The 18,517-nt window shown below is 38.8% G+C and overlaps 1 protein-coding gene across 2 annotated transcripts in view; it reads left to right on the top strand.

The window, feature by feature from the left end:
- Positions 1–18,517, top strand: part of PEAK1 (pseudopodium enriched atypical kinase 1) — a 190,073-nt gene that overhangs the window by 133,557 nt on the left and 37,999 nt on the right. For both annotated transcript variants that reach the window (XR_006961219.1, XM_047074749.1), the window contains exon 4: positions 432–625. Coding sequence is in view for 1 of the 2 variants with exons in the window: in XM_047074749.1 (XP_046930705.1) it covers positions 432–625 (194 nt within the window). In the remaining variant the exon portion in view is untranslated. The remainder of the gene's footprint in view (positions 1–431; positions 626–18,517) is intronic.

Here is an 18,517-nt window from a genome sequence, read left to right as displayed (position 1 = left end):
ATATAAAGTATTTGATACTTGCTAGAGTGTTATGTACTGTAGTATAGTAAGTATGCTAAATAGTTCACTAAGTATGTGTGTATTTTGTGTCTAATTAGTGAAGCATTCAGCTTTCTCACCACTATTATCACCACCTTCTGCCTAAAAAAAAAATTTTCTCTTCTTACCTTCTTATTCTCAAGCTTCCCTCTGAGCTTACCATACCTCCTCTACCAAACTGGATTCTCAATATGTCTGGATCAAGATAAATAGAAGGATCAGCCCGCACGAAGGACTGCTTTCTATTCAGACAAGTATTTGAGCGCTTATGACCCATTGTTATGACTCTAGGGCTAGTTATTTACATTTATGGCAAGTAAATGCCTTCTAAAAATCTAAATTTTAGCAAGACCTTTGAATGCCAGTATAACCATGGTGTGATTTTGTTTCAGTCACAAAACCCATGAAGTGACAGAGGATTTTTCTCCTCGGGATCCAAGATCTGTTGTTGTGAGGGAAGATGATGGAGGCTGTGCTTCTGTCCCAGCAGCATTGCCCCTACCTGAACTGGAAAGGGAAGAGGAAAAAGAAGATGTTTCAGATACTCTTGACATGAATCCCTGTAGTGCAACCTATAGCAACTTAGGTAAGTAAAAATGTCATATAAATAATATTTAAACCTTTCCTTTTTATGCACTATCCAAATGCTATATTTCCCTGGAGAGATGGTTTTTATTGCTGCGTGGAGCAAACACTGGACACTAGAGCCATGAATTTTCTTTTTTTTCCCTATTTTTTAAAGTTTTTATTTAAATTCCAATTAGTTAACATAGTGTAATATTAGTTTCAGTTGTGCAACATAATGATTCAGCCTTTCATATAGCACCAGTGTGGAGCCAGAAATTTTAATTCACATCAGAAAAAGTCCTGGTGTTTACTAGGCATATATTGAACACCTGCTACCATGAGTCCTGTGCCATGTGCTAAGGGTGTGACATGGTCCCTGCCTTGAGGGACTCACCTGGAGGAAAAGAGATGAACTTGTTAATGATTTCAGTATTATATGATAAATGCAGTGATAGAGATACACATGGAATATCTTTTATATTACACAGGGGAGGGTGTCAAAAGATGCCTTCCTAGAGGTAATTCTTGAACTGATCTAGCTGGTTGACAGAGGGAGGAAAGAGTATTCCAACCCAAAGCAACAACAGGAGCAAAAGCATGGAGGTATGAACCAGCTTGGCGCACATGGACACCACAACCATTTAGTGGTGCTAAAATATGAACTGAAGAGTTAAATGAGATAATGCATTTCAAGCTAAAACCTTAGACTTGTTGCTCTTTGTGATAGTAACCCATCATCAAAAGGTTTTAAGCAGAAGAATAATGTGATTAAATTTGCATTTTAGAACATCTACTCTACAGGCTGCTGTGAGAGGATGGATTAGAAGTGAAGTATTTGTAGCCTAAAATCTAGTAGTTGGATACTTTGGCACGACCACATGAGAAAGGCCTCAACTAAGATAGTGGGAAGGGGAACAATAGACAGGTTTCAGAGATACTTAAGGGGCAAAATACATAAGGCTTAGTGGTTACTTCGATATGAATGATGTGAAGAATCTGTGATGAATCTATGTCTCAGATTTCTGGCTTGGGGCAAGCTGACTCAAAGAAAGAAGATCCTAATTTTTGGAAGTATTTAAGGAGAGGCTGAAGGGCCATCTCTCAGAGATGCAGTGAAGAAGAATCCTACGAAGAGGGTGGACTAAATGACCTCAAAGGTGCCTGCCAATACAAAGATGATCAGTTTTCCAATCATCTTCACTCTTCTTCCTTGAGTACCCAGTGACTTTCGATCTATCTTCCTTCCTTGAGCATCTCATAGTTTTCCTTTCTTCTAAAAAGCAAAGCCTAGGGCTGGATAAGGATTTCTCATTATTATTCTCCCATGAAGTCAGGAGAGAGGGGAATAGCATGAGTTGGACTACCACATGTGCAGCACTGGCAAGATCCTTATGGACCTCTGACCAACTCTACCAACACTGGTAGAAATCAATGGCGTATAAAAGCATTCTTCTGCCTAGTTTCTCATCTTCTTTCTTTGTCTTTTTCCTTCATCAGGTTTTAGTAAGGAAGAATTATTTTAAGATCAGCTAGTGTAGTTGGAGATAAATGAGCCCTTAAGGCAAAAAGGTTGAGGTAACACTGTAGGAGAAATGCTCTAATACGTCCTTTTGAGAAACTCATTGTAACAACGCACATGCAGTTGAAAATACATTCTGTAAGGAAAAGACTTCCATTCTAAGTTCTAGAAGACTTGTATGATTTAGGTGTTGGGGAGAATATATTAGTTTACCCAAGCAACCGTCTTAGATACCATTTTCCAGTTGGAAGAGATTTTATAGTGAAACAGCTTACTCAACTTTTTCCATTCTTTTATGTTTTATGAAGCATCTTATAAGATGAAAAATTTGCTGCTTATTTCCTATAGTATACTCTCAGGCAGCATAATGTATCAGTATATCTTTCAGATGTTCTTACTGCACCAAAATTTCTTTTATGATATCGTCAGTAAAATATATACTAATTTTTACTGATCATATGGCATCTTATGGCATCTCTTTAAAAATATCCATTAGCTGGGGGCACCTCAGTGGCTCAGTTAAGTGTCTAACTTTGGCTCAGGTCATGATCTTACAGTTCATGGGTTCGAGCCCCACATCGAGCTCTGTGCTGACAGCTCGGAGCCTGGAGCCTGCTTCGAATTCTGTGTCTTCCTCTTTCTCTGCCCCTTCCCACCTTGTGCTCTGTCTCTTCCTCTCTCTCAGAAATAAATAAACATTAAAAATACACACACGCGCGCACACACACACTAGCTGGGGTGCCTGGCTGGCTCAGTTGGTAGAACATGCAGCTCTTGATCTCGGGGTTGTGAGTCTGAGACCCATGTTGGGTGTAGAGATTACTTAAAAATAAAAATTAAAAAATCTTTTAATAAAAATCCATCAGCCAACATTAATTAAAGTTACTTATTTTATCTTATTTGTCTTGTCAGTTATGTAGGTAATTAGAAAAAGCTGAGCATTCCTCATATGAGTATTTCAAGTACCTCACATATATTACTCATTTAATCCTCTTAACAACCTTAGGAACTTAGATCCCCATTTTTCAGATGAGGAAAATGAGTCAGAGTGCCTTGCCCCAAGTCACAGAACCAATAAGGACTGCATCAGGATTGGAACTCAGTTGGTCTTAACCTCAACTATAATGGTGATAACCACTAAGTTCTTGTAAAAAACTAAAGGACTGCAGCTGTCTCCCATTTTTGTTTTTGTTTTGTTTTGTTTTGTTTTGTTTTTCTAAGTCATCTACTCTGAAACACAAAATTTAAGAATTTTTCAAAATATTATGATTACTTAGAATACAAAAAATACTAGATTATAGATGCCCCATCAGAACGATAGCATTCTTTTAGCCTATTGCTTTACTTTTAAAAGTGGTAGGTGATGCTCATAAAATGTTGCCTTATTTTCCTTAAGTGTTTTAAGTGGCTATACTTGATTCCATAGCATATGACACGTCACATGGTTAGTTGCTCCTTTGGGAAGGTCTGTGTGAATAAAACAACTGAGTAATAGATAGGATTGACACCATCAGTTCTACAACTCAGGGGTTTCAATTTTTTTGTTCTTATTTTTTCTCTAATGAAATAAGTATTTTAGATGGCATTTGGAACTTACCTTTTTCAATATTTTCAATAAATCATTTTCAGGAAATTTTAAACTGTCCTTTTGGGTAATTTCTTGTGATTTATTTTTTAAAAATCTGTGTTTAAAAACTGAAAGGAAACAATACTTCTTAATGTAATCGCTTTAGAACCTTTCAAATAGTCTAGAACCAATCTAGTACTGCTTGCTTGCTTTTCTTTCTTTCATCTTCTTCTTCTTCTTTTTTTTTTTTTTTTTTTTTTTTTTATATGAGGCAGAGGATGGATGGACCAGTGGAAGACATTGACAGAGGAAAGTTAGGGGTTACCATTATTTTTACTGTGGAATTTATTTCTGAAAATTACATTGTAAAGTGGACCTAGGAAGCAGTGTAATATAGTAGAAAAAATCCTAAGTTTGGAAGATCAACCAGATTTTGGTTCATATGACAGCTGTGTCATTGCCCACCTGTATGATCATAGGTCAGCTATTTAACATCCCTGAGCTTCAGTTTCCTCATCTGAAATGAGAGAATAGTAACATCTGCTTTGTAGGGCTGATTGTAAAAGAACTTGGTATACAGAGGTGCTTCATAATTATAAGTTCCTTTATTTCTTCCCAAAGATATGCTGTTGCTTTCTCCTTCAAATACATTTGATGTGTTAGCCAGAAAGCGTAGAATAAAGTGGAAATAGTTTAAAATGTTTATTAGAAATGTTGAGTAAGCAGGAAAAAATATATAAATTCAAAAAGTTGTCAGTTGCCTACACAACTAATGACTGAAGTTGTGAATATAATACAGGATACGGGATCCCAAAGTGGCTAACAGGGACCAGAAGACAGATGACAAGTAATAGTAATGTCATTATGACAGATCCAGTTCCCCCAACATCTGCTAATTATAACAACAAAGGGATACAGTTTGGATTTGTTTTGTAGTCCCCCCACTTCTTAGATAGTTCTGAAAACTAATAAGTTAAAAGAAAAAAAAAAAAAACTCAACTGGAATAGGCTTTAATTACCCAACCTCAGAATCTCCCATTGGACCCCCACCCAGGATACAATGTCGTTAACTCCACTGTAGTGTAACAAGAGCTGTTGTGATTCAACCATTCTTTCAAAAAGCTACTAATTTATGCAAACCATACCTTAGAACCGTCTTTTTTCACTTTAGAGATCATTCACTGTGGTTAATGGGTGCCTTTTTCCTTGTCTTTAACATAAATAAAGCAAACTTTATTTTGTTTAAATTGGTTTAATTATTAGATTCTAGAGCTTGCCCTATCCAATACAGTCAGTAGCTACTAACCACATCTGGCTATTTACATTTACATTCCTTAGAATATAAATAAAAATTCAGTTTCTTAGACTCACTAGCAACGTTTCAAGTACTCAGGAGCTGCAGGTGGCTAGTAACTACTGTGTTGGACATGCACATATAGAACATTTCTGTCATCACAGAAAGTTCTGTTAGACAGCACTGTTTTAAAGAATCAGTTATTTGGAGGATTTGTATTTGTCTTATTGTGTTGTCTACTAACAAAAGTCATATTGGTCTTTATGTAACTTGAAAACTCTTTTTTTTTTAATATATGAAATTTATTATCAAATTGGTTTCCATACAACACCCAGTGCTCATCCCAAAAGATGCCCTCTTCAATGCCCATCACCTACCCTCCCACCCCCCATCAACCCTCAGTTTGTTCTCAGTTTTTAAGAGTCTCTTATGGGGGCGCCTGGGTGGCGCAGTCGGTTGGGCGTCCGACTTCAGCCAGGTCACGATCTCGCGGTCCGTGAGTTCGAGCCCCGCGTCAGGCTCTGGGCTGATGGCTCAGAGCCTGGAGCCTGTTTCCGATTCTGTGTCTCCTTCTCTCTCTGCCCCTCCCCCGTTCATGCTCTGTCTCTCTCTGTCCCAGAAATAAATAAACGTTAAAAAAAAAAAAAATTTAAAAAAGAGTCTCTTATGCCTGGCTCTCTCCCACTCTAACCTCTTTTTTTTTTTCCTTCCCCTCCCCCATGGGTTTCTGTTAAGTTTCTCAGGATCCACATAAGAGTGAAACCATATGGTATCTGTCTTTCTCTGTATGGATATTTCACTTAGCATCACACACTCCAGTTCCATCCATGTTGCTACAAAGGGCCATATTTCATTCTTTCTCATTGCCACGTAGTACTCCATTGTGTATATAAACCACAATTTCTTTATCCATTCATCAGTTGATGGACAAAGCCTAAATGTCCATCAACTGATGAATGTAACTTGAAAACTCTTTAAGAAGGTTGCCCCTTACAGAGTGTTGATTTTACGCTGAGTGATGGTGATAGGAGATCACTGAACAAACTCTGATCTATAACATCTTAATCAACCCCAAACTGAATTTAGCAGGGTATCAGCCACCCAAAATGATCTCCCAAAGAAATGATAGAATGTTTTTTCAATCAGACCTTCAACATTTTCCCCATGTTTCTTATGTCTATCTCAAGATGTCTAGGAGAAATATTGCTAGTTTTTTATGTGGCACACCCCACTACTTTATCAGCCTAGTAAAATCAGGAGCTCATAATAACTTCTACTCTGTTAGAAATAAATCAGTGGCTTTAGCTCTCCTTGATTCACTTTGTAATTGAGTACTCTTTACATTCCTTTTTAGAAAGATCTATCAAGTCTCTATGTACAGATTCTTGGCTTGCTCTTCTTTCTGTGTGCCTAAAACCTAGCACATTATCTAAAACATGTGGTAGCTACTAAGAACATGTTTGAATGAATGAACCAAAAGTGAATTTGGCATTTGACTTTATAATATTCCCAGATTAGGGGAAGTTAAGCCCTTCTTAAGGAAAGGAGGAAATTTCATATAGGAAAGTTTCAAGTCCCAGTTTATGTGTTCTATTAATCAGTTGATGTTGTGTTTTTTTTTCTAATACAGGCATATCTCAGAGATATTGCAGGTTCTGTTCCAGACCACCACAGTAAGACAAATACTACAACAACGCAAATCTAATCAATTTTTTGGTTTCCCAGTGCATGTAAAAGTTATGTTTATACCATACTGTAGTCTGTTAAAAGTGCAATAGCATTATATCTAAAAAAATATTATGAGGGGCGCCTGGATGGCGCAGTCGGTTGGGCGTCCGACTTCAGCCAGGTCACGATCTCGCGGTACGTGAGTTCGAGCCCCGCGTCAGGCTCTGGGCTGATGGCTCGGAGCCTGGAGCCTGTTTCCGATTCTGTGTCTCCCTCTCTCTCTGCCCCTCCCCCGTTCATGCTCTGTCTCTGTCTCAAAAATAAATAAACATTGAAAAAAAATTAAAAAAAAATATTATGAATATCTTAAGAGATACTTTATTGCTAAAAAATGCTAACCATCATATAAGCTTTCAGTAGTCATAATCTTTTTGCAGGTAGAAGGTCTGGTTTGATGTTGATGGCTGCTGACTGATCAGAGTGGTGGGTGCTGAAGGCTGGAGTGGGTGTGGCAATTTCTTAACGTAAGACAAACACTGCACAACTTTCAAAATTGGAACCAATCTTCTCAAACCCTGCTGCTGCTTTATCAACTAAGCTTATGTCATATTCTAAATCCTTTGTTATCATTTCAACAATCTTCACAGCATCTTAATCAGGAGCAGTTTCCATCTCAAGAAACCACCTTCTTTGTTCATCCCTAAGAAGCAAATCCTCATCCATTAAAGTTCTGTCATGAGATTGCAGCCATTCCGTCCCATCTTTAGGCTCCATTTCTAGTTCTCTTGCTATTTTCACCACATCTGCAGTTACTTCCTCCACACAAGTCTTGAACTCCTGAAAGTCCTCTATGAGGGTTGGAATCCACTTCTTCCAAATTCCTGTTCATGTTGGTATTTTGACCTCTTCCCATGAATCAGGAATGTTTTTAATGGTATCTAGAATGGTGAATCCTTTCCAGAAGGTTTCCAATTTGCTTTTCCCAGATCCATGGGGGAATCATTATGGCAGCTATAGCTTTACATAACAAGACTTGAAAGTCAAAATTACTCCTCGATCCATGGGTTGCAGAATGGATGTTATGTCAGCAGGCATGAAAACAACTTTAATCTTGCTGTACACCTCCATCAGAGCTCAGGTGACCAGGTGCATTACAAGATATTACAAACATATTTTGAAAGGAATTTTTTTCCTGAGCAATATATCTAAACAGTAGGCTTAAAATATTCAGTAAACCATGTTATAAACAGATATTCTGTCACCCAGACTTTGCTATTCCATTTATAGAACATAGGCGGAGGTGATTTAGCTTATCTTAAGGGCTTTATGGTATTTGGAAGGGTGAATGAGCACAGGCTTCAACTTAAAGCAGCTGGATGCAACTTCATCAGCTGCATTATTCTCTAACAAGAGAGTTAGCCTGCCCTGTGAAACTTTGAAGCCAGGTAGTGACTTCTCTCTAGCTATGAAAGTCTGAAATGACATCTTCTTAATATATACATTGAAAATCTGTTGTTCAGTGTAGCCACCTTCTTCAATTATCTAGCTAGATCTTATGGATAAGCTGCAGCTTCTACATGCGCACTTGCTGCTTCACCTTATTTAACCTGACTTCACCTTGCTTAGATTTATGGAGACAGCTCCTTTTCTTAAACCTTATGAACCAATCTCTGCTAGCTTCCAACATTTCTTCTGCAGCTTCCTCACCTCTAGCCTTCTTAGAATTGAAGAGAGATGGGGCTTTGCTCTGGATTAGTCTTTGGTTTAAGGGAATGTTGTGGCTAGTTTGATCTTTTCAGATCACTAAAATTTCTTCATATCAACAATAAGACTGTTCTACTTTCTTATCATGTGTGTGTTCACTAGAGTAGCACTTTTAATTTCCTTCAGGTTTTCCTTTGCATTCGCAACCTGACAAACTCATGCAAGAGCCCTAGCTTTCAGCCTACCTCAGTTTTCAATATACCTTCCTCACTAAGCTTAATTATTTCTAGCTTTTGATTTAAAACGAGGGATGTGCCTGGGTGGCTCGGTCAGTTAAGCGTCCGACTTCGGCTCAGGTCATGATCTCACGGTCCGTGGGTTCGAGCCCCGTGTCGGGCTCTGTGCTGACAGCTCAGAGCCTGGAGCCTGTTTCAGATTCTGTGTCTCTCTCTCTCTGTGACCCTCCCCCGTTCATGCTCTGTCTCTCTCTGTCTCAAAAATAAATAAACGTTAAAAAAAATAAAATAAATAAAATAAAATGAGGGATGTGCAACTCTTCCTTTCACTTAAAACTTAGAGGTCAATTTAAGGTTATTAATTGACCCAATTTCAATAGTGCTGTGTCTCGGGGAATAGGGAGACTGAGGAAAGGGAGAAAGACCAGGGAACAGCTGATGAGTGGAGCAGTCAGAACACATTTAACCTATTAGGTTTGTTATCTTATATGGGTGTGGTTTGTGGTGCCACAAAACAATTACAGTAGTAGCATCAAAGATCACTGAGCACAGACCACCGTAACAAATGTAATAATAATGAAAAAGTTTGAAAAATTGCAAGAATAACTAAAATGTGACACAGACACAAAGTAGCAAATGCTGTTAGAAAAATGGCACCAATAGACTTACTGGATGTAGCATTGCCACAAAGCTTCAGTTTGTAAATAGCAAACAAAAAAACGCAGTATCTGCCAAACACAGTTGAACAACGTATGCCTGTATGAGGCTTAATCCAGAGGTTTCCTAGGTCAGGAGTTACCTAAACCAGGCCTCAGGCTCCTTTCTACATAGCCCCACAAGAAAAGATCCACATTTAAAAAAAAAATTTTTTTTTAAATTTTATTTAAATCCAAGTTAGTTAACACATAGTGTAATAATGGTTTCAGGAGTAGAATTTAGTAATTCATTGCTTACATGTAACAACACCCAGTGCTCCTCCCAGCAAGTGCCTATTACCCATTTAGCCCATCCCCTACCCAACACCTCCCCAGCAACCCTCAGTTTGTTCTCTGTAATTTAAGAGTCTCTTATGGTTTGCCTCCTTCTCTGGTTTTATCTTGTATTTCCTAACCTTTCCCTATGTTCATCCGTTTTGTTTCTTATCCACATTTGAATAAAATCATAGGATATTTATCTTTCTCTGACTGACTTAGCATAATACATTCTAATTCCATCCATGCTGTCTCAAATGGCAAAATTTCATTCTTTCTGATGGCTGAATACTATTCCATTGTGTGTGTGTATATATACATATACACATACACACACACACACACACACACACACACATATCTATACCACTTCTGTATCCATTTGTTAGTCGGTGGACATTTGGCTCTTTCAAAATTTTGGCTTTATTGATAGTGCTGTTATAAACATTGAGGTGCATGTACCCCTTCAAATCAGCATTTTTGTATCCTTTGGATAAATACCTAGTAGTGCAATTGCTGGGTCATAGAATAGCTCTATTTTTAATTTTTTGAGGAACCTCCATACTGTTTTCCAGAGTGGCTGTACCAGTTTGCATTCCCAGTAGCAGTGCAAAAGGGTTCCCCTTTCTCTGCATCCTTGCCAACATCTGTTGCTTCCTGAGTTGTTAATTTTAGCTATTCTGACAGGTGTGAGGTGGTATCTCATTGGGGTTTTGATTTGTATTTCCCTGATGATGAGTGATGTTGAGCATCTTTTATTTGTCTCTTAGTTACCTGAGGTTTCTTTGGAAAAGTGTCTATTCATGTCTTTTGCCCATTTCTTCACTGGATTATTTGTTTTTGGGGTGTTGAATTTGATAAGTTCTTTATAGATTTTGGATACTAACCCTTTGCCCATACTGATATGTCATTTGCAAATATCTTGTCCCATTCTGTCAGTTGCTTTTTAGTTTTGTTGATTGTTTCCTTTGCTGTGCAGAAACTGTCTATATTGGTGAGGTCCCAATAGTTCATTTTTGCTTTTGTTTCCCTTGCCACTGGAGACATGTCTAGTAAGAAGTTGCTGTGGCTAATGTCAAAGAGGTTGCTGCCTGTTTTCTCCTCTAGGATTTTGATGGTTCCCTGTCTTACATTTAGGTCTTTCATCCCTTTTGAGTTTACTTTTGTGTATGGTGTAAAAAAGTGGTCCAGGTTCATTAAGATTGAATTTTTGAGTAATCTCCACACCCAATACAGGGCTCAAACTTACAACCTTGACATCAAGAGTCACATGCTCTACTGACTGAGCCAGGCAGGCACCTCTCTTCATTTTTTATCTTACTTACCTGGAGCATCTACTTAAGGTGCTACCTTTCAAACACTGAAAGAAAACATCTAAAAGTCTTCTATCTCCAGAACTTCCTTTGGCGGTGTATTGATCCTCAGCATTAAATGTTAAGAGATGAGAAGTGCCTGGCTGGCTCAGTCAGTGGAGCATGCAACTGTTGGTCTCAGGGCTGTGATTTTGAGCCCCACATTGGGTGTGGAAATTACTTAAATCTTTAAAAAAATGTTAAGAGCTACATGTACTTAAAAGAGTGCCATTTCGTGGCTGGCCTTGATGTTGTAATTATGGAATAATGTCATCATAAATAGAAGCTTTAAAAAAATAATTCAACAAATAATTATTGAGGAACTTCTATGGGCCAGATATTATTCTACACAATTCAAAGTTAGTGATTTGAAGGGCTCCTGGGTGACTTAATCGGTTGAGCATCTGACTGTTGGTTTCAACTCAGGTCATGATCTCACAGTTTTGTGGGTTTGAGCCCTGCGTTGGGCTCTGTGCTGGCAGCACGGAGCCTGCTTGGGATTCTCTGTTCCCTCTCTCTCTGCCTTTCCCCTGCTCACTCTGTGTCTCTCAAAATAAATAAATAAACTTAAAAAAAAACTTAAAAAAAACAAAATTAATGATTTGAAACAAAGATTAAAGAATTGCACATTTTTAGATTACCCGGATGTTCACAAAAATAAAACAAAACCTGAGACTGACTACTTTGAACATTTGTTTGAGCATTTGTTGTACTTCCCAAAAATATAATTATTTCTATTTAAAAAGAAATCGTAGACTCCCTGTCTTTTAGCTTAGCTGCATTCACATTTAAAAATAGTTTCCCATATACTGGAATTAGTTGGCAGAGCGCAATATTCAAATTACTTAGATAACTTACCCCTCAAATAAATAATCTGTGTTCTTGGAGAGGTTTTCAAATGAGAGTCTACAAAAATTGAGTCTGTCAGCTGCTATGCCACTGACATTCTTTTAAGTGGTCACTATATCTCTTTATTTGAGGCTATACCTAAAATGGTCTTCGGAGGTCAGCTTTGTTTTATCATTTGGCATGAAGTTGATGTCCCCTGGGGTTTGCCAGTTGGTGCCTCCATTTTACTGTAGTGGGACCCTTCCTCCTAGGTTGCTGACGCCTGCTGCCAGGAGATGATATAGTGAGTGCTAGGCTCAGCCAGTGAGAGGCCTACTCACTTGACAAGGCTGGTGCACAGTGGTATGTGACATCTATATTTATAAACCGCAGTGCATTATTTCCCAGTTTGGAGATGGTTGTCTCTTCCTTTGTCCTCTCTTTGCCTGTTCTCATTTATATTACTTGTCATGAGCCCTGGGGGAAAAAATTAGGGGTGAAATTACAATTTAAGTGGAAAAAATATGTTATATTTATTTGGGTTTTAGTACTTTCATTCAGCAAACATTTGTCAAACAGTAACTATCTGCTGGGGACAAAGCTGGGTGCTGGAAATAGCAATGCTATCTCCAAGGACTCTTGGTCAGTCTTTAGGAAAGATAGACATGGGCTGGACTCTTAGGAGCTCCTGTGCTAGTTGCTTTGAGGCAGGTATTTAATGGTTTACTGAAAGCCTCTGCCTGAAGCAGTCTAGGAGAGGTGGGGGGGGTGGTCACTTAGGTTTTGAGCAGAGCTTAAAAGAAGAGTAACTACTCTGACACATTGACAAGCAAGGGAGAACATTGCAGGTAGAGAGAAGTGTATGTACAAATCCTAGACCTTAGTAGAGCAATGAATGTTCAATTAACTATAGATAATGAATCAGAGTAGATTAAGTACAGAGTGAAAGGGGGCAGAGTAGGTAGGGGAGATAAAACAATGAAAAAGGAAGGGTAGATCATAAATGTTATGTATACGTCACAATGAGTATACTTTTTTTTTTTTTTTTTCAGAGAGAGCAACCAGGGCAGAAGGGCAGAGGGAGAGGGAATCTTAAGCCCGCTCCACACTCAGCATGGAGCCCAATGTGGGGCTCGATCCCACAATCCTGGGATCATGACCTCAGCTGAAATCAGGAGTCAGACTGAGCCATCCATCTGCTCCAGTATATCTTTTATCTGTAGGAAATGGAGAGCCACTGAAAATTTATGAATAAAAGGACATGATCAGGATTTTTAAAAGATCATTCTGGGATCTACCTATGAGATAATTGGAGGCAGAGAGACCAACCAGGAGACCATGACATTCCTGTCTTACTGAAATGAAGAGTTAATTATACTTATTAGTATACTGCTCTTGTCCAAATGTGTCATCATTAAGTGCCTTTAATCCCTAGCACCCCAAGATGGTAATGACTGTCAGGTCTTAAGCAAACATTTGCTGTGGTTTGTCCCTAGTGTGTCTTCAGTGGTAGTGCCTTTCAGCACATGTCTGTAATGTTGGAGTTATTATTTTGAGTTGTTCAGTATTCAATCATCTTTAAAATGTTGATCTTTAGAAATAATATTTTTCATATTTCCTTTCTACTTATTATACCAATCTTATAAGTTTTAAGAGTCCTATATCAATCATTCTCCTTCCTGAGGAGTTTTAAACACCCTTTTGGCTTCTTCAGAGTGTCATTAAATTATTCCCTTTTAATTCATCTTTCATCATTTACTTTACAAGTGTGATATAGGGGCTAATCTGTCAGTCCAAAGACATTTTTAAGTGGAGAGACAGTAAAGAGATAGAGTAAGGAAGCTCAAAAAGAGGGGAAAGTAAGGTTTGAATGCAGTTTAGTCAAACGTATTTGTCCAAAAGAACTTTTTTAGTTTATAGCAAGGCAAGATTTAGAACCCAATATATTTTTTTTCTGTTTAGAGAGCTGGTATGCCACAAAAATGTAGAGTATGTGATGTTATATCAGGACTGCTGAAAGCTGAGCTTAGTGTCTGGTCCCAGAGGCTTGAGAGGAATGTACAGGATTAAAAGTTTAAAATAAAAACAGCCAAGATACCAAGCTTTTAAAACACTGACCCTGATGACTGGAATTCAGTTAGGAGAACTTGTCTTTCTTAGGGAAAAAAATAAAAACACGAGACACTTGTAGACGTGGGAGAATGGGTTGACCTATTTGCACGGGCTGTGGAATGCTCATGGTTTCATTAGAAATGCAGAAGTTTCTGAGTCTCATGTGGAATCTCCACAGCTCCCAGGAGATCTTTGCGAAGAGGAACCACTATTAACTTTCTTTATTTCCTTGCTGCCTTGGCTGTCCATTTTCATTTTGGAGTGATGAGCAACTCTTCTGACTCTGCATCCGTCAGTCGGTAGCCGTTTCCTGCCCAGCTACTGTGTGTGTCACATTGCACCAGGTTCTGAGGGCGTGTAAAAAAATACACATGTTGTAAAAGGCTAAAAATGCCGTAATAGAGCAAAAAGTGCTAAGACAGCAAGAGGAAGAAGTGAGGGTTCCCAGTCTGGAGGGGAGGGGTAGAGAATAGGGAGGCTTCAGTGGAGAAGGGCCATCTGAGCTGGGCTACAACAGAATACCTTTACTACAGCAGAGGCGTAGAAAAAAAATTTTGGAGCATATTCAAAGAACAGGAAGCGAGTGTTCATGTGGGAGAGTAGATGAAAAATAGTGATAGATAAGACTGAGAGCCTTGACCAGCTTGCTGAGGAGTTTGGACTTTGTTCTATAGGTGGCGGAAAGTGGCATGATCAGCCCTCTTCCACCTCCTCTGATAAGAATTAAAGAGCTGCTGATTGTGATAGACTTTGTCTCACTTGATGGTTCTGAGGTCTTTTTTTTTTTTCTTTTTAAGTACTTTGGGAACTCATTCCTTCCATGTCTGAGATTATTTTTGGTTGTTCTGATTTGGAGAAATTGGTAGAAAATGACACCCATAAAGTTTCTTCTAGGGATGTGGAAAGGGCAAGAATAAGTTTGTGTTTCTAGTTTTTCCATTTATTCATTAATACCTTCCTTCCTTTTTTTCTTCCTTTTTTTCCTTCTTTCCTTCCATTCTCCTCAGCCAGATTCTTTGCTTGATCCTGGGTATGCAAATGAGACCCAGTGTCTGCCCTCAGTGAGCAACACCAGTGGGGAATTTAGACAGGGGCACAAGTCAAGTATTGTCAGTACTTGGAGAGAAGTGTTCACAGGATATATATGAGGTCCCAAGAAAAAGAGGTCAATTTCGGGGAGTAGAATAAGAAACACTTCTCAGAGGCAGAATGTTTAAAGATGAGAGGAGAGGGAAACCATTCCTGGAAGAGGGTTAGCATAAGTGGAGATCCAGAGCATGAAGTAGCCAAGAGTGCTAAGGAAACTGCAAGCAAGTTGGTAGCTCTGACTTACGATGCAAGATGAAATGCTACAAGAAAAATAGGTACAGCCAGGGCTGGGTCATGAAGCGCTTGCTTTCTGTGCTTGAGCAAAGAAAACTCTGTTCTCAGGATCAAGTCCAAATTCTCAATGACAAATTTTTTAAGTAGAGGAGTGCCACAATCAGCTTTGGTGTTCAAAAAAAAAAAAAAAATCTCTGTAATGGCCAGCGTGGTGAGGGAGGCAAAACTAGAGACAGTGATAACAGGGGACTGTCACAGTAGTCAAGCACAGACGATAAGGTGCTGGTGCAGTTCACTGCTTGTAAGCCTTCTCCATCACACTTCATCTCTGAAAGGTCTGGGTCAGCAAGTGGAAAGTAAAGGTTTGTTTGAAAGCCTATTTCTGTCATGTTGTGAATAAACTATGTTCTGACTTCTCACATTAACTGAGGTAAAATAGGGCTGGGGCAGCTCTGGGAAGGAGGCTCACTATCATCACAGGAAGAGTACAATTAATACCGAGCCCATCCATCCCTGGTGATGTTAAGGGCACAGAGGAATGGGAAGAAGTGACTAGAAACTGGATTTATGGTAGTTTCTAAGAATGAATTGTCGATTTTCTTTATTGAGATATAATTTACATACCATAAGATTCAGAGGGTGCAATTCCATGAGTTTTAGTAGAACTTTACAACTATCACCAGTATCTAATTCCAGCACATTTTTATCACCCTAAACAGAAACCAGTCTCTCTCCATTTCCATTCTCCGCATCCCATAGCAGTCACTAATCTACTTACTGTCTGTAGGGATTTACATATTTCTGGATATTTCATGTAAGTGGAATCATACCATATGTGGGCTTTTGTGACTGGCTTCTCTCACTTAGCATATTTTCAAGGTTCATACAGGTTGTGGCATGTATCAGCACTAATTTTCTTTTTATGGCTGAATATTCCTTTGTTTATCCATTCATCAGTTGATGGACATGTGGGTTGTTACTCCTTTTTTGCTATTAGGAATAATGTTACTAAGAATATTTATGTGTAAGATTTTATGTGGACATATGTTGTCACTTCTCTTGGATATATATGTAGGAGTGGAAATCCAGGATCACGTAGTAACTTGGTTTTACTTTTTGAGTAACTACCAAACTATTTTCCAAAGTGATTGCACCATTTTAGAGTCCTACTAGCAATGTGTGAGGGTTTGAATTTCTCCATATCCTCACAAACACTTGTCCATCTTTTTTATTAGAGCTGACTTAGTAGATGTGAAGTGGTCTCTCATGGTTTTGGTTTTGGTTTTGGTTTGCATTTACCTAATGGGTAGTGATGTTGAGCATCTTTCTATGTGCTTATTGGCCATTTGTTTACCTTCTTTGGAGAAATGTCGTACATACCCTTTTTTCCACTTGTAATGGGTTTTTTATCTTTTTATTATAAATTATTTACAAATTCTGGATATAAGTTTCTTACCAGATACATGATTTGCACATATTTTCTCCCATTCTGTGGGTTGTCTTTTCACTTTCTTAAAGTTGTCCTTTGAAGCACATAAGTTTTTAATTTTTATGAATTCCAATTTATTATTTATTTTTTTGCTTGTGCTTTTAGGTGTCATATCTACAAAATCATGGCCTAATCCAAGGTTGAAAAGTGTATTCCTATGTTTTCTTCTAAGAGTTTTATAGTTTTCATTCATATGTTGAGATGTTTGCAATATTTTGAGTTACTTTTCGCATATACCATAAGGTAGGAGTTCAACTTCATTCTTTTGCATATGGATATCCAGGTGTTCCAGCACTATTTTTTGGAAAGACTGCTATTTCCCTATTGAATTGTCTTGGTGTCCTTGTTGGAAATTAGCCATAAATATATAGGTTTATTTCTAGACTTTCAATTCAGTTCCACTCATCTTTATTTCTATTCTTAGTACACACAATCTTTTTTTTTTAATTTTTAATTGAGGTATCGTTGACATACAATATTTATATTAATTTTAGGCGTACAACATAGTGATTCAACATTTATATACATACAAAATGCTCACCTGTGGGGGATAAGCTTAGGAATCCCCTGGGCTTACACCAATGGGTTAACAAGGCATAAAGAAATACAAAGTCATAAAATGCTTACATCCAAGATGGGTAGACCAAATTGGCACCCCAGGAATGGGGGGGCAAAGGCACCCCAAAATAGAAAGGGGGTGCAGAGCCCCTAGACTAGAGAGGGTGGGGCAAAGGCCCAAAATAGGAATGGGCCACAAAGGTGCCCAATACATAGGTATATGAAATAAACAAGATTAGATATTCAGGGTGGAAGCACCCCCAATATAGTACTATAGCAGAAAAGCTGCTTTCACAGGAGGATAGGGCCAAGTTAAGTAAATTGGTGAATTGGACTGTGGACCACTGTGCTGCAGGCCAAGCAGCTCAGAGCGGAGATGGTTCACAAAAGAAAAGGTGCCTTATTAACCCTGAGGTTATTTCCCCTATATGTCTCATCCCCTAGGCTAGTAAAGATAAACAGGCATGGCGCCTCCTATCTGCCATTAACAACCATCTACCCATCTGCTTGGTGCCAGGATTTTGTTTTATATTGACCCAAACCCCAAACACTGTATATCTTCAAAATACCCCTTTTCCCTCATGTCCCCAAGTTAATGTTCACAGTTTCTTTGTCTCTTTGTGCGTGCCCATCACATTTGTAAGCCTTCTGATCTTAATAAATACAGGGCAGGGGCGCCTGGGTGGCGCAGTCGGTTAAGCGTCCGACTTCAGCCAGGTCACGATCTCGCGGTACGTGAGTTCGAGCCCCGCGTCAGGCTCTGGGCTGATGGCTCAGAGCCTGGAGCCTGTTTCCCGATTCTGTGTCTCCCTCTCTCTCTGCCCCTCCCCCGTTCATGCTCTGTCTCTCTCTGTCCCAAAAATAAATAAACGTTGAAAAAAAATTAAAAAAAAAAATACAGGGCAAGGACCCTTATTTGGGGATTTTGTGTTTTCCCGGACATCAGCCATCTCTCGCTTTAATCCTGTATCTGCTCTTTTGCTGGCCAAAAGAGAACTTTAGACTTAGAGTCTATGACACTCACCAAGTGTAGTTACCATCTGTCATCATATAAAGTTATTACAATATTATTGACTACAGGGGCACCTGGGTGGCCCAGTCAGTTAAGCATCTTACTCTTGGTTTCGTCTCAGGTCATGATCTAGTGGTTCATGAGTTCAAGCCCCGCATCAGGTTCTGTACTAACAGCACAGATCCTGCTTGGGATTCTCTCTCCCTTTCTCTCTGCCCCTCCCCTGCTTACATGCCATCTCTCTTTCTCTCTATCCCTCAAAAATAAACATTTTTTTT

This window comes from Lynx rufus, unplaced genomic scaffold (assembly GCF_022079265.1).
Source record: "Lynx rufus isolate CCGP_SWC_20201006 ecotype Redwood Valley unplaced genomic scaffold, mLynRuf1.p SCAF_13, whole genome shotgun sequence".
In the NCBI taxonomy this organism is placed as follows: Eukaryota; Metazoa; Chordata; class Mammalia; order Carnivora; family Felidae; genus Lynx; species Lynx rufus.
The sequence above is the reverse complement of the archived record's forward strand: the minus strand, read 5'-3'. Positions and strand labels throughout refer to the sequence as shown.